General features: G+C 55.6%; 2 protein-coding genes, 1 long non-coding RNA gene and 1 other non-coding gene across 5 annotated transcripts; 1 reads left to right on the forward strand and 3 right to left on the reverse strand.

The window, feature by feature from the left end:
* Nucleotides 1–500: 500 nt before the first annotated feature.
* LOC138063621 (uncharacterized) lies at nt 501–5,898 on the reverse strand. 2 transcript variants are annotated; one of them, XR_011137120.1, is made up of 3 exons: nt 5,871–5,898; nt 826–970; nt 501–577 (listed from the first exon to the last, which is right to left on the reverse strand). It is a non-coding gene; the product is annotated as an uncharacterized lncRNA (long non-coding RNA). The 2 variants fall into 2 exon arrangements; XR_011137119.1 differs by lacking the exon at nt 5,871–5,898 and adding an exon at nt 3,361–3,504.
* A 2,499-nt stretch (nt 5,899–8,397) lies between these two features.
* On the reverse strand, nt 8,398–13,088 carry LOC138063530 (maestro heat-like repeat-containing protein family member 7). The gene is made up of 13 exons (XM_068923147.1): nt 12,513–13,088; nt 12,243–12,427; nt 11,941–12,088; nt 11,671–11,849; nt 11,454–11,591; nt 11,227–11,341; nt 10,784–10,924; nt 10,521–10,697; nt 10,278–10,433; nt 10,061–10,162; nt 9,520–9,622; nt 8,880–8,936; nt 8,398–8,579 (listed from the first exon to the last, which is right to left on the reverse strand). The coding sequence occupies exons 1-13, from the start codon at nt 13,086–13,088 to the stop codon at nt 8,398–8,400; spliced, it is 2,259 nt and encodes a 752-aa protein (XP_068779248.1).
* A 9,468-nt stretch (nt 13,089–22,556) lies between these two features.
* Nucleotides 22,557–23,486, forward strand: LOC138063531 (olfactory receptor 10C1-like). Its single transcript, XM_068923148.1, has one exon. The coding sequence runs from the start codon at nt 22,557–22,559 to the stop codon at nt 23,484–23,486; it is 930 nt and encodes a 309-aa protein (XP_068779249.1).
* Nucleotides 23,487–25,202: 1,716 nt separating this feature from the next.
* Nucleotides 25,203–25,274, reverse strand: TRNAA-UGC (transfer RNA alanine (anticodon UGC)). The gene has a single exon. It is a non-coding gene; the product is annotated as a tRNA-Ala (tRNA).
* Nucleotides 25,275–25,514: the final 240 nt, after the last annotated feature.

Raw genomic sequence — 25,514 nt, forward strand, 5'->3', positions numbered from 1 at the left:
GCCCATGCTCTTCTCAGACTGTTACACTGCACTGTCCCCCTCCTCTCCGATACCACCACTGCCCCAAGATGAACTCACCGGAGACACCCCAAGGAGCCCCACTCTCGCCTGGCCTTCGACCAGCACCTTTCTCTCAAACCCTGCTGCTTGCAGAGCCTACAGCTAGCCTCTCCTCTGACTTAGCCCACAGGCTGCCAGTGGGCCAGTGCTAGATCCAGGATGAGGAAACTGAGGCACGGAGGGGAGAGTCAAGGCCCCAAGATGGAGGAACAAGGGCACAAAACAGCCTTTTCCCCTACCTCACAGGGAACACGGGTATCTGGCGGTCTTCGCCACAGCATGCCAAAAGCCTGTGTCCGTTTTCGCCTCTGAGCAGAGGCAGGAGCCCAGGTCTGTGGGAAACCAAGTGAGCTGGCATCAGTGACACGACACTGGTGGGGCACCAGAGCCCACACGAGGCCGGCACTCACCAAGGCGGAGATGACTTGTGCCACGAAGGAGCCTGTCCCTTTCTTGTAGGAGAGAGCAGGTCTTTGACCGTTGATGAGGGGCTGCACACGGCGGTCGGATGTGGCTCCTGCAAGACACACCAGGGTGCTGTGTGAAGAGGCTGCCATGGCTCCCAGCTGCCACACTTGGCTTTCCCCAGAAGGGTCTGTCCTTGTGGGAGGAGCAGGGCCATGTTCGATACAATGGAACAGGCCCGTGTCCCCAAGGACCATGCCACAGTCTGACCCCAGACCCTGTGTCAGGAACCTGGAGGGCACCTTCCCCATTGCCTCCGCTGCCAGAAGCTGAGGGTACTTCTGGCCACGAGGTTCTTACCCAGTTGAGTACACTGGAGCCTTGCTCTTCCTCGGCTGCCTTGCTGCTCGCCTCTCCCCCACGTCTTCAGTTGGATAAAAAACCACAGCCACAAGTTCCACAGGATGGTCCCCACGAAGGTGAGAAACCGTCTCACGATGCCCTGCTGGGAAACGGCACAGGGCAGAACTGAGTGTCCCCATGCCTCGGCTGTGGCCTTGCTCTGTGCATGTGCGGTGGCCTTGCTCAAGGACAGGGGACGCACTGATCCAGGTGAGCAGGACAAGAGCCCCTTGCGCAATGGAGCTGTCAGCCCCAAGTGTGCAGCCACCAGGGAGGGAACCCTGTCCCGTGATCCCCAGCCCCCCGAAGGGGCTGGTGCCATGCGAGGGACTGTGTGCCTGGAGCTCTAGCCCCTGTGCTGTCCCAGCCCTGGGGGCTGCACCCTGCACCAGGGCTCTTGGCAGTGGTCTGCACCCCCCGCCCCTTCACCATTGTGTCAGCTTTGTTGTCACCCAGAGGCTTTGTGTGCCTGAGGCCAGGCAGTTTCTGGGATTTTAGGACTGAAGGAAAAGCTCTTCCTCTTTTGATACAGACAGCTCCTGCCCTAAGGGTACCCTTGCCACTTGCCTGGACCCAAAGGGGCTGTTTGGATTTGAAAGAGCATCAGCTTTGTGTGTGTGCCACAGGGACCCTGGCCAGCAGGAGGGTAAAAACCCTTCCCCAAGAGCTCTCCCAGGATGGGGATGGGGATGGGGAGGGGACAGGGAGGGGACAGGGAGGGGATGTCTGTGGCTGTCAGCTCTGAAGAGCTGTGGGGACCCAGCACAGGACGGCTGTCGTGGCAACACCATCCAAGGTACCACTTTGGTCCCTGCCTACCACCCCCGTCGGGGGTCTGGAGACATCACGAGGACCGACCCCGGCTCCCAGCCCCATGGCCCTGACCTGCCTCCCATCCCACCCAGCGCCTCCTACCGGCTGCGGCTGCGGCACCCAACTCTGCACTCTGACTCGCCTCCCCATGGCTCACGCCGAGGGGAGGTGGGATCCTGTGCCTGCTCCGGGGAGAGCCCAGATCCTCCTGCTGCCCCGCGCAGTGCCTGCTCTGGGGAGAGCCCAGATCCTCCTGCTGCCCCGCGCAGTGCCGGGCAACACGTCTGGAGCCCGCTGCATCCGCGTTCCCACGGCGATAACTGCCGCACCGGGATGGAATCGGGGCCGGGCTGAACCACGGGCCCAGGGGGACCCAGCGCCTCCCCTCGGGGACAGGACGGGGGCTCCCCATGTTGTCCAGCCTCCAAAATGGGCAGAGACCCCTCCCTGATGGTGCCCGACCTCAGCCCTGCTGCCACCATCCTCCCGGGACGCCTCTGTGGGGGGAGGCCGGGACCCCCTGACGGGGGGCACCGCAGCCCCACTCGACCCCCGTCGCAGCCCACCCCGTGGGAGATGCTGCCCTGGCCTGGTCCCCACGCGGGATGGGGGGCTGTTACAGGCTTCTCATGGGGTTGTGCTTCCCAGGGAGCTCCTCCTTGGTTCAAAATGCATTTAAAGTTGGAATTGGAGAAGATCTTCACCTGCTTTCTGTTTGGATGCCAGAGGGTTAAGAGCTGCATTTTAAAGAAACTCTTCCAAAATTTTTCTCTCTCTTGCCTTATTAGACAACAGGGCATTAAAACTTCTCTGTGATTATTAATCATCAATGAATAAGTCTAGTGCCTAAGCTGTGAGGAGGTTAAAACACACAAAAAAGTCAGTCCTAGAAGAGCATATAAATAAGTACCCTTCCAAATGAAGCTAAATAATCATCTGAAGAAGAGAGAAAAGAGGGCAAGTTAACGTCTTGGTTTTTGAAGGTGAGAGTTTCCTAAGTCTGCAGGGCTATTTAAAATGCCTCCTTCTCAAACACCTCCAGAATTAAAGCTCACTCAAGTGATCCTAAGAGGGACAGAGAAAGGGGTGGCCTTGACCAGCTCTTACTTTGCCTGCTTTGCATTTACTCTCCCGGCTGCCCTCTACTTTCCACCTGGAAGGCAACTCCCAAGGCAACAGGCAGGCTGCAGCAGAACACACAGCGCTTTGGGGGGCAGCTTCTGTTTTTACATCTAACTAATGTCTCCGCAGTTGCATGCACAGTGCTCGCACTACCCTGCTGGCAGGGAAAAGCTGCCTTCCTCCTCTGGCCATAACTGGAGAGAAAGTGCTGACCTTTCCCAGCGAGCTCGCAGTGAGCGTCTGTGCCGGGCGTCCCAGTACCTGCCTTCCCAAAAAGGGCAGGCAGGAGCCTCGCGCACAGGAGCGGTGCCTGTAGCTGCCTTGTGATGTGCTCCAACAAGCAATCCCTTCTGACCCCTACAACTAGCCACAAGGGGCTCAGGCCTGCATTGCTCTTGCCTAAGCAGCTCTGCTGATGTGCACACACCAGCCCCCACACAGCACTTGGACAGACCCACAGCTCGGCATTTCCCCCTCTGGCCTTTGCACCTCCTTCCCCAGAGCCCTCCCCAGCCCGCTACCCATAACATACACGACTGCTGCCTGGTCCACATTTACCTCACAACCAGGCTGATTCTCCTCCAGGGACTGCCCGTGTCTCTCCTTTGGGGACTGGGTGTGAGTCTGCTGAGTGGCACTCTTCACATCTGTCAGCAAGGAGCAGCCTGTGACCTCCTTGCCGGTGGCCAGGGAGATGTTTACTTTCTTTGGGGCTACGGTAGTGGAACAAATTCCTAGCTTTCTTCTTCATCCCATGTAGTCTCTCTACATTTGTGACATTGCAAGACATTTCCAGCGTTTTGTAGCAGTGATAGTTCTTTCCTATGTGCCCAAGATGGCAAGACAGTTTCCTCGGAGCCTGAGGTGCATTTGCAACACTCTCCTGAAGACACGTGTTGTGCGCCCATGCGTCTAGTTTGGGAGTGAGGGAGGGGCAAGAGCAGGCATCCTTTGCAAGGACTAGGAAAACCAGAGGAAGGCGATGCCATAAAATCCCAGTCACATCGTTCATTAGAGCAGGACGTGGACTAATTCTACCTTCAGGTACCTCTTGGGTTTGTGTGGGAGCACAGCCGAATGGAGGCAGTCCAGGAAGGATCCTGGGAGCAATGTAGCAAACCTTGGTTAAGATCTTCACTCATGACCTGGATGATGGGGCCAAAGGAATCCGAGGCAAGCTGGCAGATGACAGAAAATTGGGAGGAGTGGCTGATTCAGCACATGATTGTGCCGCCACTCAGAGGGACCTGAGAAATGGGCAGACAGGAACCTCATGAAGGTCAGCAAAGGGAAATGCCAAGTCCTGCACATGGGAAGAACTATCCCCATGCACCACAACAGGCTGGGGACTGACCGGCTGAGGAGCAGCTTTCCAGAGAAGCACCTGCGGCTCCTGGTGGACAAGTTGGTCATCAGCCAGCAATGCACCCTCATGGCAAAGGAGGCCAACAGTATCCTGGGCTGCAGTAGCAAGAGCCTTGCCAGCAGGTCAAGGGAGGAGCTCCTTCCCTCCTGCTCAGCACTGGTGAGGCTGCACCTGGAGGGCTGTGTCCAAATGTGGGCTCTCCTGTACAAGAAAGACATGGGCCTGCTGCTGGGACTCCAGGAAAGGGCCATAAAGATGACCATGGCTCTGGAGTATCTCTCAGACAAGGGCACACTGAGAGAGGTGGGACTGGAGGCAGGAACTGATGGCAGTGCATTGATTGCTGGGAGCCAAGGATTTGGCCAACATGGCCCTGCAGAGAAAACGGTCCACCACTATCAGATGAAAGGAAAAGGAAGTACCAAGGGCCCTTGCATCTGGCCACACAGAAACAGAAATGCCAGGACTAAGGAAGGTGCCAAACAGACTCATGGACCTCCATCCTAGGCACTTCCAGTCTAGGACTAGTCTTTGCATGCTCACATGAGGAAATTGTTCCCTCAAAAGAAAGACTATCACCTTCTCAATGCGTCCAGTTCTTCGAGCAGACCAAGCGAGTGCCCCCAGCACTCGGTACTCGACATCTCAGCTCAGAAACTCCTTTTCCCAGGCTCCCTCACTCAGCACATGGATAAATTCTGCTGCAGGAGGCAGATGAGGGGGCTGCTGCCTCCAGGCCCCTCCCCTGTAGTCCTTCCACCTCCCATCAGCAACATCACAGCTGCCTCCATCCTGAAAGCCCAACTCATGAGTTTTTTTCCCTTTTTCTTAATGAGCATGATATGAAGACCTTGAATCAAAAATCCTATTTCTTTTCCCTCCCCCCATCCACAAGCACTGAAAACAACTGAGCCAATCTACCTGCAGCTAGTAACTCTTCGGCTACTTCACTTTTTCCTTTGAATGGCTGTTTTGGGTATGAGTTTTGTTGTTTTCACAGAGTGACAGAATAGATGATGTTGGCAGGGACCTCTGGAGATCCCCTTCTCCCACCCCCTGCTCAACCAGGGGCACCTACAGCAGGTTGCCCAGGACCAGGTCAGGACGGTTTGCAGTATCTCACACAGTCGAGACCCCACAGACACTCGGGGAACCTGCTCCACTCTCTGACCACCCTCACAGTGAACAAGGTGGAATTTCCTGCTTGGCCACTTGGTGCCCATTCCCTCTCCTCCTCTCACTCCACACCACTGACAACCACTCCGAACCACGGTCTCCGTCCCCCTCACACCCTCCCTACATCACCTGTTTGGACACCCGGAAAACATCCCACCACCACTCTGGTTTCCAGGCGAAACACTCCCGGCTCCCTCAGCCTCTCTCCGACGGGAGACGCTCCAGCCCTTCAGCCATCCTTGTGACCCACCACACCAACCTCCTTGACACCCACCACCACCACAGCCATCCCCCCGCGGGTGCCCCGCGGACACCGCGGTGGGGCTGGACCTGCACGTCCAGGACAAACCGCTCCTCGGGGCTCGGCACCGAGAGACGATCCCTCTGGGCGAGCCCCAGCCCCGAGCACGCCGGAGCCGGCGCTGCCCCAAAGCCTCCGGCCTTGGCGCCCAGAGCTCCCGCCCGGCAGCTGCCTCGCCGGGGCACCAGCACGGCCCCGCGACGCCTCCCTCCCCGCGGCCGAGACCTTCGGGCCGGGCAGCTGCAGAGCCAGGACTTCGCCCGCGGCAGCACCAAACTCCCGGGCCGGGGCCGAGGCCCGGCGGGGGGGCGGGCAGACGGGCTGCGCCACGGCCAGGCGCGGCGGCCATTGGGCGGCCTGCGTGTCGCTCACGGCTCACCCCGGCCCTGCCGTTGGCCCGCGGCCTGCCCTCGCCAGCTGATTGGCCCGCCAGCGCAGAGGGCGGGGCAGGCGGGGCGCAGGCGGAGCGCTGCTGTCAGGCCCGGCCCGGCCTGGCGCCGCCGCCCTGGAGCCCGGCCCCGGCCGCAGCCCGACCCGCCCCCAGCCCTGCCCCGGCCCGGCCCTGCCCGGCCGCGGAGCCGCCCCGCAGCTGGCCCCCTTCCCGCTCGCCCCGGCCCTCGGCCCGGCCCTCGCCCTCAGCCCCGCCGGCCCGGCCCGGCCCCTGCCGCAGGGCCAAGAAGGGGGATGCTGCCCTGGGTCGGGAAGCTGGAGACAGGGAGGAACTGAGCAGGGCTGGCTCATTGCTCAAAGCTACATTAAAGCGTTTCTTTTTTAGGTTTTGGTTTTGTGTTTTAACTTGCCAAATGCTCCATAATCTGCTACCCAAAGAGCAGGACATCTGCAGTCTTTTCTGCTTTTGCAACACTTTGGTCATAAAAAGTAGTATTGACTAGCACTCATTGTCCTATGGGTTGGAGCAATGCTTTTCTCCTTCCCTGAGGACATGCTTACAAGCTGTGCTGTTTCCTGCAGCAGGGCTGGGGCTTCCCATAGCCCTTCAGCGTCCTCTCCAACTTTTCCTGAGGCTTTCATTTCTGCAGCCGGAAATTGTATCTTCATGGCCTCATTAACCATTGTGCCCAGTGCAATCATCCCAGAGCAGCCCCCTTTAGGGAGGCGTCTTGCATGTCCAGAAGGTTCTGAGAGATGGTTCAAAAGCAAAGGAGAAAAGTCTTCTTGTCACCTGGGTGCCCACTAATCAACCTAGTCCACCAAAAGATGCTGTAAACTCCCTTTTCTGGCAAAGGAGTCCGAGTCAAAGGGGAGAAACAGATCACAGCCACTATTTACTAGAACACCTTTTCTAACTTAACATTTTGGTACAATCAAGGGGCCATTAACACTAGCAGATAACTCCCCCCAGTACATGTTGGGTTGGGAGCTTTGGGAGAAGAGTTGGGGGCCCTGGGGTGTAATGATATCCTAGGAGAGGGTTTGGGGGTGCTGGGGCAGGGTTTGGGGGTGTTTTGGGCCCGTGCACCTCGGCATCCAGCTGTGCTGGTGTGGGAGGCATGCAGGGTGTGGGGCTTCCAGGCTGGGCCCCCATGTTTCCTCTAATTGAGTCTAGTGACATGTGTGTTAATTGGGACTAAAGTGTATTCAAGGACTAGCTTGCTGCTGTTGGAGCAGGGTTTGGGGGCAGTTTGGGGGTGTTTGGGGCTTTGGGATAGGGTTTGGGGAGGTTCTGGAGTTGAGGATGGTGTTGGGGCATAGCTTGGAGGCATGTGGGGGCTAACTGGGGTGTTGGGGCAGGGTCTGGGGGCTGTGAAGGGCTTTTGGGCAGGATTTGTGGCTTTGGGGCTTGTTTGTGGGGGAGGGGACATCTGCAGGGCCCTCAGCAGGGGAGGGGGTTTTTCGAGTGGATGGAGGGGGTCCATCCCCAAGGGGTGCTGCGTGCTTATGGGGGCTGGTGCTACACCTGGCTCTGGGCATGACATGGGGGACCCCAGAGGAAGAGGCACCGAGGAACCTGTGGGGAACCCCAGAGGAAGCATCATGGACCTCGCCAAGGACCCCATGTCCCAGGAGAGCTGTGGGGAACCCCTACGACCCAGAGGAGGAGGAGGAGGAGAAGGCACCAGTCTGCTGCGACACTGCTGGAGACATCCAGAGCCCCATGTCGTCTGTGGGTGTCTGGCGAGATGCCAGAGGAGACATGGGAGTCCTGCCAGTGCCATGTGCAGGCCTGGGGAGCCCTGTGGCTCAGGGGCAACTGTGCAGGAGGAGCAGGGCTTGGGGAGGCTCGGTGGGGGTTCAAACAGGCCATTCTTGGGGTTCTAAGGAGCTCCAAAAGGTGCACAGAGGGACCTGGGATGTACTACAAGGCACACAGATGTGTCCTGATGGGGCTGCAGGGCAATTCATGTGCCTTGAGATGCCTCAGAGGTGGCTGTGAGTTGCTTTGCCTTTGGGTTCACCACAGGGCCCCACAAAGCACGCACACTCCCATGCCCTCCATCACCTCCTGCTCTCCAGCTGTATCGGCCCCCTCTCCATGGCATCTGTGCTCCTCCTCCCGCACTCACCCTGCAGCCCTCACCAGCCCCATCTGGCCCAGTCTTCCAGGTGAACACAAGACAAAGCTTTTTAATATGGGTGTGGGCAAACACAGCAACAGGATTTCCCAGGCAGACTGTGGTGTCTTCATTCTTGTGCAAGCCCAGTGGGACACGGCCCGGAGCCACCTGCTTTGCTGAATGTGCTCTGCGCAGGGAGTGGACTGGCAATTGGGGGATGCCGAATTATGGGCTGCTCAGTCCACACCGGCACCTGGGCCTGGGTGCCACCACTGCCAGGCTCTCCGCAGGCGGGCGCACAGGGCTCGGATGGTGAAGCCTGATGGGGATGCTTTCCGGGGCGCTTGGAGGATGAAGATTGTGGATATCCCCAGGCAGCGGACTGTGGGGCTGCTGTCATTGTCCAAGCGCTGAAGGACTGAGATGGGAGGAAAGAGAGCAGCAATCAAGCTCTGTATCAGTGGAGGCCCCAGGCCCCTGCTCAAGGGAGGGCCAAGGGGGAGCAGGGCACAAGGGGATCTGTCTGGGCTCAGTGATCCCCCAAATGCCCCCAGATTCCCTTCAGGAAAGGTATGCAAGAGCCCTCCGGCCTGGCGCATGGCCTAGGTGTCCTCTGCATAGTCAAAAACACCGTCCCTCAAATACCCAAGAAACTCCCTCCGTCTCCAGCCCTGGCCTCCTCCCGCCAGCCCCGGCCGACCCCGCGTGCCCTACGCACGGCTGCACATCTCCTCCAGTTTCTCCTCGCGCCAGTCCAGGAGCTGCCCAGCAAGCCCTAGGCACACACAGCCGATCACAAGGTGAGATCCGGTCAGGGGAGAGGGATTTGGGTCCTGGGCACTGGGACAGGAAACTAGTGCTGGGGTGAGGGACTGGGGGTTTGGGGAGAGGGACTCGAGGGCTGGGGAGAAGGACCTAGGGACTGGGAAGAGGGTCCCAGGTGTTGGGGAGAGGGCTCCAAGCATTAAGGAGTTAGTCTTGGGGGCTGGGGAGGGGGACCCAGGGGCTAGGGAGAGGGACCTGGTGCTGGGGAGAGGGTCAGAGACTCTGAGGAGAGGGACCTAGGCACCTGGGAGAGGGACATGGGGGCTGGGAAGGACTCAGGCATTAAGGAGAAGGACCTAGGGACTGTGAAGAGGGTCCCAGGTGTTGGGGAGAGGGATCTAAGCATTAAGGAGTTAGTGTTGGGGGCTGGGAAGGGGTACCCAGGGGCTGGGGAGAGGGACCTGGTGCTGGGGAGAGGGTCAGAGACACTGAGGAGAGGAACATGGGCACTTGGGAGAGGGGCGTGGGGCCTGAGGAGAAGGACCTCGGGGCTGGGGAGAGGGTTGGGGGTGTCTGGGCGGGGGGGGGCTCACCAATGAAGCGCACAGCCTGTTCGCGCAGAGGGGCCCGGGGGTCCTCCAGGTACCGGCAGCTGCAGCTCACGTACTCGCTGGCTACCGGCCCAGCCTCCTGCAGCTGCAGAGACCCTTGGAACAGGTGCTGGCACCGCCAGGCCTGTCCCCCTCCCTGAGACACCCGTCCCCCTCTGGGACAGGTGTTGGCAACACTGGGCCCCTCCCCTCTCCCAGGACAGGCACAGGCACAACCGGGACAGGGGCTAACACAGCCATTACAGGTGGTGTCACTACTGGAAAAGGTGTTGGCACAGAAGGGACAGTGGCTGGCATCACCAGGACGGGGGCTGGCACCGCCAGGAGAGGTGCTGGCACCTGCGGGGCAGGGCCTGGTACAGCTGGGATAGAGGCCGGCACCTCCAGGAAAGATGCCGGCACTGCTGGGACAAGGGCTGGCACTGCTGGGAGAGGGGCTGACTCCACCAGCAGAGGTACTGGCACCACTGGCACAGGGGCCAGCACCACCAGGACAGGCCTGGCACTGCTGGGGCCTCCTCACCAGGCACTCGCCGATGCGCCAGGTCTGCAGCGTCTTGGCCAGCTTCCGGAGCTGCTTCCACCTGAGGAGCTTTGCAGCCTCCACGAGGGCTGCTTGGGCAGCCTGGGGAGGAGTGGGGAGATGGGCGATGGCACCACGGCCAGGCCAGAGCCCCCCCACAGCCACTGCCTGAGGTGCCTACTGGGGTGGCCTCACAGCTCACCACGGTGCCCTGTACCTGTGCCGCACCGAGGTGTGGGTCACTCAGATGGAAGAAGAGGGGCAGCAGCCCCTGGCGTGCCAGCTGCTTCATGCGCTGCCTCTCGCCGCCTACTGCCCGGCCCAGCAGCTCCCCAAAGAGCCGCATGGCCAGTTCCCGCACCGTGCTGACCTCCTGCCAGGGCAAGCACAGCAACCTCAGCAGCGGTGGTTGGGGGGAACCACAAAGGGCCTCCTAGCAGCTCCCCGCCACTGTCCTCACATTGGGGAAGAGGGACAGGAGGTCGTGGGCCAGCTGCACAGCCAGGCGGCTGGTTTGCCGTGGGTTGACGTGGTGCAGCACGTTGCGCAGCACCGCCAGCGCCTTGGCGTCCATCTCCCCATCGGCATCCTGCAGGCGCTGCACCACATCTGGGATCACCTTCTGCATCTTCCTTGCCTGCAGGGAGACACGCAGCATTTTCTTCATTCCACTGGTGCTGGAAATGCCCTGGACACAGGCACCAGCAGCAAGTGCTCACTCACTGTGGAGGGTCTTTCGGAGAGGGTGAGGAGGCCACGGAGTGCCAGCCAGCGCATGACCTGGCGCTCATTGCCCAGCCGCTCCTGGCACAGGTTCAGCGCCACCTCATCGGCCAGCACACACAGATCAGGGCACCGCAGCAGCTGCAACGGCACAGGGCCAGGGTGGCACGAGGACTCATGGCCACCCCCAGGACCAGGACCCCAGCACATGATATGGCATCCCTGCTGCCACCTCCCACTTGGCCCAGTCTCAGCCCCATCGGCAGCCCTGCATCCTCAGCCCTAGCCCCTACGCTTGTCTTCCTCCTCATCCCCTGGTCCCGGCCCTGGTCCCAAGTCCCCAGCCTGGGCCGCAGCCCCTTATCTCCAGCCCCATCTGAATCCCCTCATCATTGTTCCCTCGTCCACAACCCCTCCACCTTGTCCCTATCCCCGCATCCTACCTCGATGAGGAAGGCCATAGATGGGATCTCCTGGCACTTGTCCTTGTGCCTCAGGGCCAGGCTCAGGTTCAAGAAGATCTTGGCACGCTCAGCCAGAGGGTTCCCCTGCATCTGCCTGGCAATGGACAGGAGAGGCACCATGGCAGCCAAGACGGATGGCAAACTGCACCAGGACCCCGTGGGGCTCCCAAGGTGGGATGAGGGGCCAAGGAGAGCAGGCGGCTTACCTGGCCAGCAAGGCAACCCCTGTGAGGTGGGTCTCGGGCCGGCTGATCATCTCCCAGCCACCCCGCTGCTGTATGCCAGTGACCTGCTCCCTGTAGCCAGTGCAGCACAGCAGTGCCTGCACGGCTTGCACCACCATCCTGCCCGGGGAGAAGAGCCCTGGTTTGTCCCCCCATACTCTGGCGTGGGCAGAGGGGCCGGACTGGAGGGACATGGTACCTGACAGGCCTGGGAGGCATGAGTTTGCCTTCGTGGCTGAAGGCAGGGATGTCCTCTTGCGCATGGATGAGGCTAAAGGACATCTGGAACAGGAGGGCCAGGAAGAGGCGGGGGAAGAGTGCCTTCACCTCCTGCTTGCAAGCGTGCTGCAGGAGGATGACGTTCAGTGCCCGGGTCGCCTGCAAAGACAGCAGTGACAGCCCCCGCTAGTGCCACAGCTGCATGCATGGGGAGGCCTTCCTCACCCAGTGAGCCTGTGGGGCAACTCACAGTCAGTGGGAGGAGGCAGGTGAGGTCCTGCATGGTGGTGCCCGGCTTGCAGAGGGGCCGGTCCTGCAGCACGCAGAGCAGCTCCTGCAGCACCTTCTCAGCTACGAAAGACTGGGAAACCATCACCTCCCACATGGCCACGGCAACACTGTGAACCCGAGCCAGAAAGGGTCAGGTCAGCATCCTGGCATCCTGCTGACCTTTTCCAGGCCTGGCTGACCCAGTGGCTCTGTGGGGCTTAGAGGGAGCCCAGCTCCAGCTCTGGGGCTGCTGCACTCAGGCTGGCAATGTGGCAGGTGTACCTGTCACAGGTTGGGGAGCAGCTCAGCAGGCCAGTGACCACCTCACTTGGGTAGTGGCACGTCAGGAGGAGAAGGAAGGTCTTGAGGATGTCCTGGGCTTCGGCCTCCTGGAGGCGTGGCAGGTTCTCATAGATATGTGCCACAGTCAGCTGCAGCTGGAAGGGATACAGGTTGGCACCAGCATGCTGCCACAGGGAAACCTCGGCCAGACTCAAATTGTGCTTGATAGCCCTGGGTTTGGGGACCAGTGCCAGCGGGCTGGAGGCTTACGTGCTCTGGCTTGGCGGCGCAGTATCCCATCATGTCCTCCAGCATATGGGTTGCTGCTGCGGTGTCCAAGGCACTCATGTTTTTCATGCCCTTGATGGCTATGAGGACCACATCTGTCTGGTCAGCCTCCTCCCAGGCCTCCACGGAGCAGCTGGGGGCTCCATCCTCCTCCTTGACCCAGGCCCTCATGGAGAAGCAGTGGGGTTCATCCCACTCCTCAACACAGGCCCCTATGGGGTGGCCGGGGGATTGGACCTCCTCCTGCACCCAGGCCCTCATGGACAAGCCGAGGCATCCATCCTCCTCCTCAATCCACGCCGCTGTGGGACAGCTGGGGGGTCCAGCCTCCTCCTCTACCCAGGCCCTCATGGAGAAGCCGAGGGGTTCCTCCCACTCATCAACCCAGGCCCCTATAGGGTGGCCAGGGGGTTCATCCTCCTCCTGGACCCAGGTCCTCCTGGAGAAGCTGGGGTGTCTGTCCCCATCCTCAACCCAGGCCTCCATGGGGCGGCTGGGGGGACAGTCCTCATCCTCACCCCACACTGCCATGGGGCGGCTGGGGGGTCTCTCCGCCATGCCAGGGCTGGGGCTCAGGCGGGACACAAAGAAGCAGTGGGGAAGGGGGGTCCTTCACGGGGCCGTGGGGCCACGCCAGAGGGTGGCTGAGGGAGCTCCCTGGGGAGATCCCAGCTGCCTCCTCCCCACGCACTGAGGCGACACCGTGGGGCGCCAGGCGACACCATGGGGACCACGGGGGTCACAATGGGGGGGACGATGGGGGTCACAAAGGGCCCTGACATCACCCCTGGCCAGTCTCTGCTGCAGCTCGCCGCAGCGATGTGTCCTGGGGCTGGCTGGGGGCGAGGGGGGCTGCTCGTGAGCTAACTACACCAGTGCCCCCCATGAAGGGCCACCTCTGAGCCGGGGGTTCCCGTGAGGGTCCGAAATGGGGAGGTTGGTGGGGTCCCCCTGTCCCGGGGGCAGCCAGGGGGCCGGGGCACCTGAGGGCAGCTGGGGCAGGGGCTGCCGTGGGGCAGATCGGGCTGGCGGGGGCTGGGAGAGGACGGCGCCCCCGGCCGCCCCATGGCGCCGTGGGGCGGGCAGGAGATGGGTCCCGTTGTCCCAGAGCCCAGTGTCACGCACACCGCCCGCCATCGCTCCCCGGGCATTTCCACTTGTTTCTCGCGGAGCTGGCTCTGCGTTTCCTGCCTCTCGTCACGCTTTTCCGGTCTTCTCGCACAGAAAAGGCCGTGACGCCGCGCGGTGAATATCCCCGCGGAGGCAGCGCTCGGGGCGGCCGAGGGCTCCACAGCCCTGCAGGAGGGCCCCGCCCTGCCGGCCGGCTGGCCAATCAGCTAGCGCGCTGGAGGGAGCGAGCCAACCGATGCCTGGGAGGGGCGGGATGTGTCCTGAGTGACGTGCAGACAGAGCAATGGCATTGCCGCACAGGTGGAGGTGGGGGCGGCCCCTTGTTCCTGCTGCCCTGCTGCGCTCCCATGGTACGTCCCGGCTGTCACCCCCCTCCCCAACCGTGGTACGTCCCAGCTGTCACCCCCATCCCCAGCTGTGGCACGTCCCGGCTGTGACCCCCATCCACAGCCGTGGTACGTCCTGGCTGTCACCCCCATCCCCAGCTGTGGTATGTCCCGGCTGTCACCCCCATCCCCAGCCGTGGTTCAGTCCGGCTGTCACCCCCCACCCCCAGCCGTGGTACAGCCCATCTGTCACCCCCATCCCCAGCTGTGGCACGTCCCGGCTGTGACCCCCATCCACAGCCGTGGTACGTCCTGGCTGTCACCCCCATCCCCAGCGGTGGTACGTCCCGGCTGTCACCCCCATCCCCAGCCGTGGTTCAGTCCGGCTGTCACCCCCCACCCCCAGCCGTGGTACAGCCCATCTGTCACCCCCATCCCCAGCTGTGGTACGTCCCAGCTTTCACCCCCATCCCCAGCCGTGGTACGCCCCAGCTTTCACCCCCATCCCCAGCCGTGGTACGCCCCAGCTTTCACCCCCATCCCCAGCCGTGGTACATCCCAGCTGTCACCCCCAACCCCAGCTGTGGTACATCCCAGCTGTCACTCCTATCCGCCGTGGTACATCCCGGCTGTCACCCCCGTCCCCAGCCGTGGTACAGCCCAGCTGTCACTCCCATCCCCAGCCGTGGTACGTCCCGGCTGTCACCCCCATCCCCAGCTGTGGTACATCCCGGCTGTCACCCCCCTCCCCAGCCGTGGGACAGCCCATCTGTCACCCCCATCCCCAGCGGTGGTACAGCCCGGCTGTCACCCCCATCCCCAGCTGTGGTACGTCCCGGCTGTCACCCCCCTCCCCAGCCGTGGTACAGCCCGGCTGTCCCTGTCCCCTGTGCTGGGGCTGGCAGAGGCCTCCTCAAATGGGGAAAAAGCAGCAAACTCCGGCTGCTCCCAGAGCTCGGCCGAGCAGGAGCAGCCGTGTGAGCTGTCCAGCAACGGCCCTGCAGGAAGCTCCTGGGGAAAATCCTCCCGTCTCGCTCATTTACGTCCCCAGGGAAGGGGATCAGCTGAAGGCAGAATAACCCCCTCCAGCTGGACCAGAAGAGGCCACAAGACGTTCACAAACGGTTTAAATGAGCTCCAAGATGGGAGCGATTTCATCTGACCTCAGAAATCGGGTCCGACCGAGAGCTAAACCCACCGGCCGGGGGCTGGCGCGACCCTGCAGAGAGCAAAGGACTTTTCTCGGCAGGGTGGTGGGGCAGCGGCACGTCCTGGCCACGAGGACGTGTCCTTCCCGGTCTGGACGGGGTCTCTGTCCTCCGTGTGTCCACATGGAGACACATCTGGGGCCGAAACAGGCCTGAGGTCTCCGGTTTCTGCCCAGCAGTGTCCCGAGTGGAGAAGGCTGCCCGGGCTCTGGGAGGGGACGGAGGTCCAGCTGGTGGACAGTTACTAGTGGTATCCCCCAGTGATCAACACTTGGGGCAACACGGTTGGACTTCTTCATCAGTGGCCTGGACTGTGGGATGGAGCGCACTCTGAGCGCCTTTGTGGACAATGCGTAGTTGGGGCGAGCCGCTGAGCAACCTCCTCTAGTTCCCTCTGCATTGAGCGGGGGGGTTGGACAAGGTGGTGCCCAGAGGTCTCGTCCACCCTCAGCGCTGTGGTTCAGTGAACCTTTCCCTGGAGAGCTCTGGGGAGAGAGAATAGGCAGAGGAAGAAGAGAGGACAGAGAGGCAGAAGAAGAGTTGGAAATGTCCGTTTAAATATAGTAGTTCCTCAGAAGAAAGTTTCTCCATTCAGAGGGTCTGTAGGAAATGTACTGGGATGAATTCCTGTATGTGTGTATATAGGTATGGATATTCCCATAGGGTGAGACCAGTCTCATCCCTTTTGTGCCCCTTAAAATGGAGTCACGCTTCATTGCCCGTGCAAGGACTGAAAAGGGGTCATGGCTAGGTGTTTAGTGACTGCTTTAAGATGTCTCTGTAGCCCAGATATGCTGAATTTGCACAAATGTGGCCATCCAAAACCAGAGTATTTCCCTGAAGCTGGTTACCCTCCTTTCCACTGTGATTTGGGAGAGCTGAACTTCTCAGTGTGATGTGCTCTGCGCAAGGAGGAATGGCATGGGCATCCCTGGGCAGGGAGTGTTTTAGGTGGTGCTGGGCTCTGTGTGAGGCCCAGAATATCTTTTCTGATGGTGTGGGCCCAATTCTAATGGAAATGTTCAGAAAATGTCAGTAAAAGGGACCCAGAAGCTATGGGATAAATGCCCAAGAATACATGACCCAGAACCTCCGGGAACCTTTCTGGAGCATTAGTTGGTCACCAGAAGTCGTCTCTCAAGCCTTACCGGTGAGAAAACCTATTTCTCTCCCCTGACTAGAAAGGGAAAACCAGGCAACTGGGTTAGAGAGAAACCTCTGCGCGGAAGGGATCTGGCATTGGGTGTGAGCAGTCTCATCCCTGTTGTTGCCTAAAATGGAGTCACGCTTCATTGACCATGCAGGGAACGAAAAGGCAGCGTGGCTAGATGTTTAGGGACTCTTTTAAGATGTCACTATAAAACAAGTATGTTGAGATGTGTGCAAATTAGGCTGTCAATAAACAAAGCGTTTGATTGGAGCTGATCACCTTGCTTTCCTCCATCATTTGCAAGAGTTTGACACCTCAGCATGTGACTCGCTCTGGGCAAAGAGTGAGAGGTGGCTTGGACAGCCCTGGGCAGGGACTGGTTTTGGAGCCCTGGGCTCCGTGTGAGACACAAAAATATCTTTTTTGGTGGTGTAGGATGTATTATAAAAGAACTGCTTGGAACTGTCAATGAAAATGAAACAACTAAGTCATTAAGAAAACGGTCTAAGGTGAAGAAATGTTTTGTTACACTTTTCAGCTTTTAGGATACTTTGTGTTCTTATCATGCTTCCTGTGTTTCCTTTTCGTATAGTCGTCTTTGTGGGGGAGGAGATTTTGTGTTATGTCTTTGTTTGAAAAGAGAAGTGATTTTCAGAAGTGGGGTGGGATGCAGTCTCAGGGTCATGGATGTCTGGTGCCGCTGTAGGTGCCCCGGTCCCCTCTGCCCAGCCTCCATCTGCAGCTCCAAGGGCCTCCAGTCTCCCACAGGTGCCCTGGGAGAGCTGCCAGGCCCAGGCAGGGACCTCAGAGACACTGGGGCCTCTCCAAGTGCCACTGGATGCTTGTGGGTAGACACGTGAGCTCGGCCTGGAAAGGTGAAGAACTATTTTCAACATTTGAAAAATACGAACACACTCTCATCAGCTCAAAATGCTGGACTAATTTTCATATCAATCTATTTGCATGATGAACCTGGAAATTTGGAGGAAGGGGATGAATCTCAGGTGAAGAAATATTGATCTGCCCCTCAATTTGTGTTACCGCTGCTCTGTCTGTTATGCTCTCGGTGTTATCTCAGTCATCTTTCACTTCTTTTTGCATGTCCTCATTAAATTGATCCTTTCTGAAGTTCTCTTTGCACCAGACTACCTGGGCATATGCACTTCCCATAGTTTCCCTCCACCCCTTGCTCTTTACCCATTCAGATGTGGTGAAAGTTTCCAGTTGCTGCTCTGAGCTTCAGGGAGCCTGAAGCTTGCCTCGTCTTTCAGGAGTCTAATTTTGTCTTTCGCCAGCTCCTTAGGTGTGTTTCTATCTCTCAGTGTCAAACACGTCAAGGAAGGTTATTCCTTGTGGAAAGTGGACCTCAGTGGAGGCAGCTTGGACTTCACAGGCAGTTGAGAAGTGTATTTTTTTTTAATAAACTGTATCATGTTTTATTTTGCTTTATTTGTAATTAAGACAAATCCTGCTGTGTCTGCAGCTAGTTCTCTAAGGAAAGGAGGTGGGAATTGGTGCATAGGAGCTGTACCATTCAGCTACCGACTTGAGTGGAAAAAAGTTTTTTATTTTTTAACAAGAGTGACGTTAAGTCCCCAGTGGCTGAAGAGAGAAAGGGCAGAGTTGGGGAGGTGAGGAGGAAGGTCGTCCACCCACGTCTGCTACCAAAAATTCAACTTTTCTTACACATCAGGACTTCATTAGGAGACCCTCTGGGTCAATGTCGGTTGAAGAATGTGGATCTGACTTATTCTGTAAGTGGAAACATTAAGGAAATTTAAAAAAAAGAAAAATCCTTTTTTTGTTTAGGTGCTCATTGAAATCGTGCTCTTGTAAATACACTCCTGAAATGTCTCCAGTGAGCCCCCCAAGGATTGAAGAACTAGGAAAGTTATGGGGAGTGGCATGGCTTGTTAGTGGTTTTGGCATTGTAATGGCCCCTCTGATGTCTTTGGTGCTGAGTCCATGAATCTAAGCTACTGAGAGGAGATGGAACAAACCTCTCAAGAAGTCAAAGTCAGAAGTAAATCCCAAAGTTTCTTCTGAAGCCCTACTGAGGGCCATTATGCACAAAGCTTCCCTAGGGGCTGATGAGAGCAGCGAGTTGGAGGCCCTGATTGCAGGTAGGCAGAGGAAACGTTTAGGTGGCTCTGATGCCAGGTAAACCTTGATGTGTTTTATCAAGCAAATCAGCCAGGCACTGAGCGCCAGCCCCTGGGTAGGGTGATGCTTTCCGTAATGCTTTGCTCAGGGCTCTTTGCAGGGGCAGTGGGAAAATATGCAACACCGAGTGCAGGGCAATGAAACGGCACCTCCTGGGCTCCCTGGGGACGACGAGACAGCAAGGTAGCACTGTGTTTTAAGGACACGGTGTCTTTTCTGATACCTTGGTGGCAGAGACAGCAGCCATAGGGAAGAGGACAAAGACCTCAGTTGTGTTGGATGCTTTGAGCCTTGGCAGTGCCCTTGGCTGCCTCCACCACAAGCTGTCCTACAGTGTCCCACACCTGTGCCTGTTTCCCTGCAGACTGTAGACACCCAGACTGCCTCCCCACCTTGCTGTCACCCTGGAATCTCCCCACCTCTGCTGATGTCTCTCTGTCCTCACTTGCTTTTCCTTGGAACACAAAGCCAGGGGCTGATCACCGACTCCCTCTGGGTGGCTTGAGGAGCTCCCTCCGATGACTCCATGACTGCATTGGCATTTTAACTTGGGGCTCAGGTTAGTCGAGATGCCAAATGCCCTATCTTGCTCTCTGCCTCTAGTCTGGCACAGGGAAATCTCTGGCCTGGCTTCCTCTGGAAGATTTGCTGAAATCAAACCTCTGGCTGTAATTATCTGAGCAAAAGCTCAAGGCCAGTCACCTCCAGCAATATCACTGGAGCTTCAGTGAATCAGAGGTGACAGTCCCAGCTTCCCATTTTCTGGGGAAGTTCTAACACTGTCTTCTTCGGCTGTGTCTTCTTAGTCTGCTGGATGGCACCTCAAATCATTCCTCTCCTGAATGTGCTTTCTTGGAGGAACCTGCAAAGCTGCTGATAGCTTACAGTGAAGCAGCTTCTCTGCTCCCCATGGGGGTAAACCTCTGTTGAACCCCTTTCTCAGGCTTTGGTTCAAAGGAGTTGCTGTATTCAGGCCCCACACAGCCAAAACTGGAGCTACCATATGTGATAGTGACTATGGCAGTGTGAGACATGGCAGGTGAAGAAGGCTTCGTGTGGCCTTCCCAGAGGGTATTCTTGGGCTAGTGCATCTAGTGCAGGCATAAGACACAGTGGTCTGTGTGAAGGAGCTCAGCCACACAGTGGAGGAGGGAACAAAGCTCGTGTTTCAGGATAGCTGGTGCCCATGCAGGCTGCTCTCATCAAAGGGATGAGACACAGAAGAAAGAATCTCTTTCCTGGGGACAGAGGGTACCTTGGTATGTAAGATGGTGTGGCTGAGCATGGATAGAGGTGTTAGCAGTCTGGGTAAAGAGGGGCACGGAGCACAAGCAGGGGTTCATAAAGATGTGATAGGTTGCAAATGGCCTTGCAGCAACTGAAAGACATCAGAACAAGGAGGCTGACCTCAGCTGTGCCCAGGAAGATGGGGAGGAAGGTCTGGGAGTGGCAAGCAGCTGTGGGACGGTCTTAATCTCCAAGAGGAGGCTGGCAAACATTTTGGAGGCAAAGGGAACCCAATATCTAAGAAGGAGAAGCTGCTGGGGAAGAGATACACTGAGGGTGGAACTGGCAGTTGAGCCAAATGATGGATATCATGATCATATTCCCCATGGCAGTGCGCAGATCAATCACTGGCAGCAGTGTGAAGAAGAGGATTTGCATTTCATGAGTGATTGAAAAGGCCTTCAGGAAGAATTTCCTCACTATGGTATGGTTGGGAGGATCCATTTCAGAACCCGGTCAGCTGAAGGTGTGACAAGAGTAACTGTTGTCATGTGTGGTGAAATTCATCTTGTTACCTCCATCAACTTTCCCTTCCCTTTTCCTAGTCCTACTAGTCCTTTCTTGAGGTGGGAGCTCAGAACCGCACAGGGGATTCTGATTCTCTCTTTGTTTATATCACATGCCATGAAATAAATGTTGATTCATCCCACCTATCTTTACACACAGTAAACACCTCTCCTGCCTCACTTGCTTGCAGTGAGGTAGTCTGGGCTGCTAGCTAAGAACTGGTAGTTGTGGCAAAACTATGGAAATCGAGTTGCATGTATGAAATTCAAGTTTCTCTTAGAGTTATAATTGTGGCATGGGTGGGTAACAGGTTATCAGGCCTGTGCCTGTGTGCGCATTCAGAGCACTCAAGTCATTAATCCTCTGGGTGGTCCAGGAACTCCTCCAGCTAGTGATCTGCACAGATGAGATGATGGACAGGTTTGAGAGTGGGGATGGACTTGAAACTCAGAGGTCGACTGAACTCCTAGCACCTTCCAAACTAAGTGTTGGACTGACTGGTGCAGGGCCTCTCCAAGTGGATATTTCCAACAGTTCGAGAGATTCCCAGAGGCAGATCCTGCTGTGCCTGGACCAATCCCTGTGCTTAACTGTGGTGATCACCACCACAGGAGGGGTACATGCCTGTTTCAGAGATTCCTGCAGCAGCTCCAGCTGCACAACTGCTTAAATTGTAATTATTTAGGACCCTTGAAGACTGACAGTAGAAACTGCTCCTGCAAATGCGGATATGGACATGTAGGACAGTCTTTTGTGCATTATTAGGAGAGTTAGGAGATGCTTTGGCATGTGGCTGAAGGTGATCAGTAGCAATGGACCATGCATATGCTGGAGAGGTCACGCAGGACCACAGGCCAGCTGGATTATCGAAATCCCCCAGAAGAACAGTTCAGGGAGACTTACCTGATCCAGTGGAAGCCACTGTTGGAAGGACCCTGTTGAAGGAGACTGCCGCCACCATCTGGACAGTGACCAACCACGATGTTCAAGAGATTTGATGCCCCCTGTGAGTGTCACCCTATGCCAAGATCCCATTAATTTAGGGGCTCAGGGCTTGGGGGATCTTTTTGAATAAGCACTGCGCCTGTGTTGAGCTTTGTGCAACAAGGGAAATGCATCAAGATGAAACAGCCAGCCCTCACAGGCCAAAGGTAGACTGCAGAGAGATTCTGCATGCCCCCAGAAAGGAGGATGCTCCCCTATTGCCTTGGATTAGCCCTTGCAATCCTTGGTCAGTACGAAAATTAAAAAAAAAAAAAAAAAAGAGATCTACTACTGGTCTGCATGCAACAAGATTCATTTCACCTAACATTTCACCATTAAAAATTGCGTTCCTTAAATTAAGTAAACGAAGGTCTGTTCGACATCAAACTGGAAGAGGGAAGTACTCTTCTATTAGTAGCTGAAGGAGGAGCCTAGATGATTAGTTTAGACTTAGACTACTCAATTGCAGATACAGAGTTCAGATGACTGAAAGATCTCCCTTCACCTCCTTTAAAAGTTACAAACTCAAAATGTAACCAACCCAAGCCATTGCATTTAGCAACGCTCTCAAAAACAACAAATAGCTGATTAACAACATGAATTACTGTATCTTTACAGGGTTTTTTTCCCCTTGGAGAAAGGAAAATACAGTAAAATTGACTCCACTGAAAAAGTACAACATTTCACTAGAAATTTTGATTTTTTTGTCGCAGTCTGCTTAAAAGTTATAGCCATAACATTTTTCTCAAGAGGACAGCTAGCATCACAAGTTTCATAATTGCATATTTCTTTCATTCATTTATATATGTATATATGTATGTAAACAGATATATGTATGTGTGTGTGTATATATGTATATATTTTAGGTAGCTGCAGTGCAAAACTTCTGAACCTGGTGATATTACTGAGGAAGATACCTTGTGAACATAAAAAGAAGCTTATCTGAGTAAAAACCTTTGCAATGTGCTGTTATTCTTTACACTAAGGAAAGAAAGAGCCTTGCTTCTGTACGGCAACTCATGAATGCATCTTCTCTGGCTATCTTTTTCCCCTCTCCAGAAGTGGAGGAAGGCCAGCTGCTACTGCATGGGTGATTAAGATTCAGGCACCAGTGAGATTAGAGGTTGTTATAGCCCTCTGTATTTTGTATGTCGCAGTTGTTGGGTCTCTTCTTTGCAAATAGCAGGAGAAAAAGCCCACCACATGGAAATGTCCTCCAGGCAAATACCACACGATCCGCCTTCTGATGGAGACAGTATGAGAAGACACGATGACCTTGAATAGCTCTGCTGTGTCTGGCTTCCTCCCGCAGGGTTTTTCTATCAGTGCTGAAGAGCAGATTTGGCTATTTGCTCTGCTGCTCCCTCTCTATCTGGTCATTCTGGTGGGAAACTTTTTCATTATCCTGGTAATCCTGTTGGATGTCACACTCCATAAGTCTGTGTATTTCTTCCTAGGGAGCTTGTCAGCCTTAGAGCTTGTTTCTTCCTCGGTAGCTATTCCCAAGACACTAGTCAGCCTTTTATTGAGCAGCAAGTGTATTTCCCTCATGGCCTGTGCAGCACAAAGGTACCTTTTCCTTTCCCTGGGAAGCACACAGTCTGCTTTATTGACGACCGTGACTTATGACTGGTATGTAGCCATATGTCACCCCATGCGATACCCCTCCCTAATGCACAAGAGGATGTGCATCCTGTTAGCAGTAACTTCCTGGACCATTGCCATTCCTGCTCAGATACTACAGACTGCATTGCTCTTCTGCCTACCTTTCTGCAGCTCCAACAAGATCAACCATTTCTCCTGTGACCCAGCAGCACTATTGACATGGGCCTGCACTGACACATCTGTGAATGAAACTGTGATCTACACTATTGCTGCGTTCTTTGGACTGGTCCCCTTTAGTATGATCCTGGTTTCTTATTCCTCTAGTCTTATCACCATCCTCAAGATACCAACTGCCAAAGGTAGAAGAAAGGCCTTCTCTGCTTGCTCCTCCCACTTCACTGTGCTAGCATTATTTTATGTTTCTGCCTTCATCAACTATGTACAGCCCAAATCCAAAACACCTCCAGACAAACTTCTGTCCCTGTTCTATACTGTTTTCCCTGCAATGTTAAATCCTTTTCTCTACAGCCTGAGAAACAGGGACATCCAAGCTGCCCTGGAGAAAGTTTTGTGGTGCAAAACCATTCATGGGTAAATTTCTAAACTTCAAACCGTGACACTGCATTCATTTCATGTGACACGATCTGCCTAGAATCTGGGCAAGCAGGCTTGATTCAATCTGCTCCAATGTACTTGGATGTTTAAGTTTGTTGGCTGGACTCTCCTTTCCTCCCTCTGGAGGAAAACACAGTTCTTTCTTATGAACTACTGTAGTTGTCTGACTTAGGCTGAGAAAAGTCATGCTCCAAGACTGACCACATCATGTAGGATCCTGTCATAGCCATTGGAAAGAGACTGACACCTCCAGAGAACTCCTGCTGACCTCAGAGACATTTCTTCAGCTGAAGAGACATGCTCACTGGAGATGCCTATTCATCTCCATTTGGTTCTGCAGGAGCCCGAGCATCCAGACTTAGCAAACAGAGTTTTAAACATCACATGTAACTGGAAGTGACTCTTACCAACCATTCATAAAGTGCCTTATTAGCGCTGTTAGCACTGTTGCTGTTCTCTTTAACCATACTGGTTTTGTTACTACAAGAGCTGCTGCTGCAGCTCACCCAAAACCAGACTGAGATAAATGGAATCAAACTGAAAAACGCAAATTTATTCATGCACTGTATTCATATCAGTAGCAAATACAACCCATTGCCTTATTTAGATAAAGCAAAGAAGGTGGAGTAATCAAAGGTTCATGAGAGACCAAAAAAATAAAAAAACATGGCAGACCTAAGTCCAACATCATTTGTGAGCAGCAGAGTCTTTCCAGAAAAGTCTATACCAATGTAATTCAGCATGGACAGAGCTCGTCCTGGTGCTCACAGAACATGAGGTTTTACATTGCAATCCTATTTCAAAGTACAGAACTTTCCTGATGAACTGAAGTTATACCAGTTGCACTTATGTACCCTGTGCATTGTGAAGATGGTCGTTCAGCCTTCTGTGTCTGTACACATCTGCCTTAATAACACTTCTTCAGAATATCACATGCAATGTCAGGGATCTGTATCCCAGCCCTTCATGGAGAGCAGTTCATCCCGAAGGAAGACACAGATCTGAAGCAGGCGAGATGGATTGCCCACAAGAGGCAACAGACTCACTCTGTTGAGTACAGAGGGATTCTACATGCTTAAACTGCCCCTAAGAAATCCTTGCATGGGGTCCAAGTGTTGTCCCAAAGAAGGGCTCTTTCACCCACTGTGCAATGAGCCAAAAAACACACAGAGTCAAGATATTTGTTTAATTCATTTCTGCGCAGGGATGGGTGCTAGCTGGTAATTCCACAAAGCTAGCACACCTGATTACTACACAGCTGACACTTTTATGCAGTTCAAGCAACAGTTATCAGTACAGTTTACAACTATATTAAGTCATCCTTGTTCCCATTGGTTCTGTTAGGTCTCATCTTCATTTAAAGTCACAGTATCCTCTTTTTCTACTGTACATGCTCTATGGGGAAGGGGCTTTGACCAGCAGGGGGCTTCCCTGCTTGTGGGTGGGTTTTTTGTTATGCTAATTAGGGTAGTTCACCCGTAGTTCAAGTAGTTCTCTCCTGTTTATCAACTGTTTTTGTTCTCCTCAGGTTTATTTGGGAACTTCCTTATCTGGTTGCCTTAGAGTGTTGTCTTGCTCCTTCCTTCAGGGCCTTGTTTTGTGAACTACCTGTGAAAGACGGAATAATGCCCTAATCTCCTTTTTCCCCATACCTCCAGAAACAGGACACCTTGTCGGAGGGTAACAGAGGCACCCCTGGAGATGCTGGGGATCAAACCCAGGACCTCCTGCATGCAAAGCAGGCGCTCTTCCACTGAGCTACATCCCCTTACAACCTGCTGAAGGGTGGGACATACACTCGTCCCATGATGTGCCCCTGACAAGCACAGCCCTGTTCTCCCCTGCTGCTCTGAGATCCTCAGCAGAAAACTGCATTCAAACCCTCTTACTGGGCCACAGGCTGGGATGGGGGAAGTGGAGATTGCCTCTCAGCGGGGACTAGTCCTGGACCAGGGCTGCCCATGGGACACTGCCCCTCCAACATCTCTGCAGTCGATGGGGGCAGGAG

Source organism: Struthio camelus, chromosome 32, assembly GCF_040807025.1.
Source record: "Struthio camelus isolate bStrCam1 chromosome 32, bStrCam1.hap1, whole genome shotgun sequence".
Classification (NCBI taxonomy): Eukaryota; Metazoa; Chordata; class Aves; order Struthioniformes; family Struthionidae; genus Struthio; species Struthio camelus.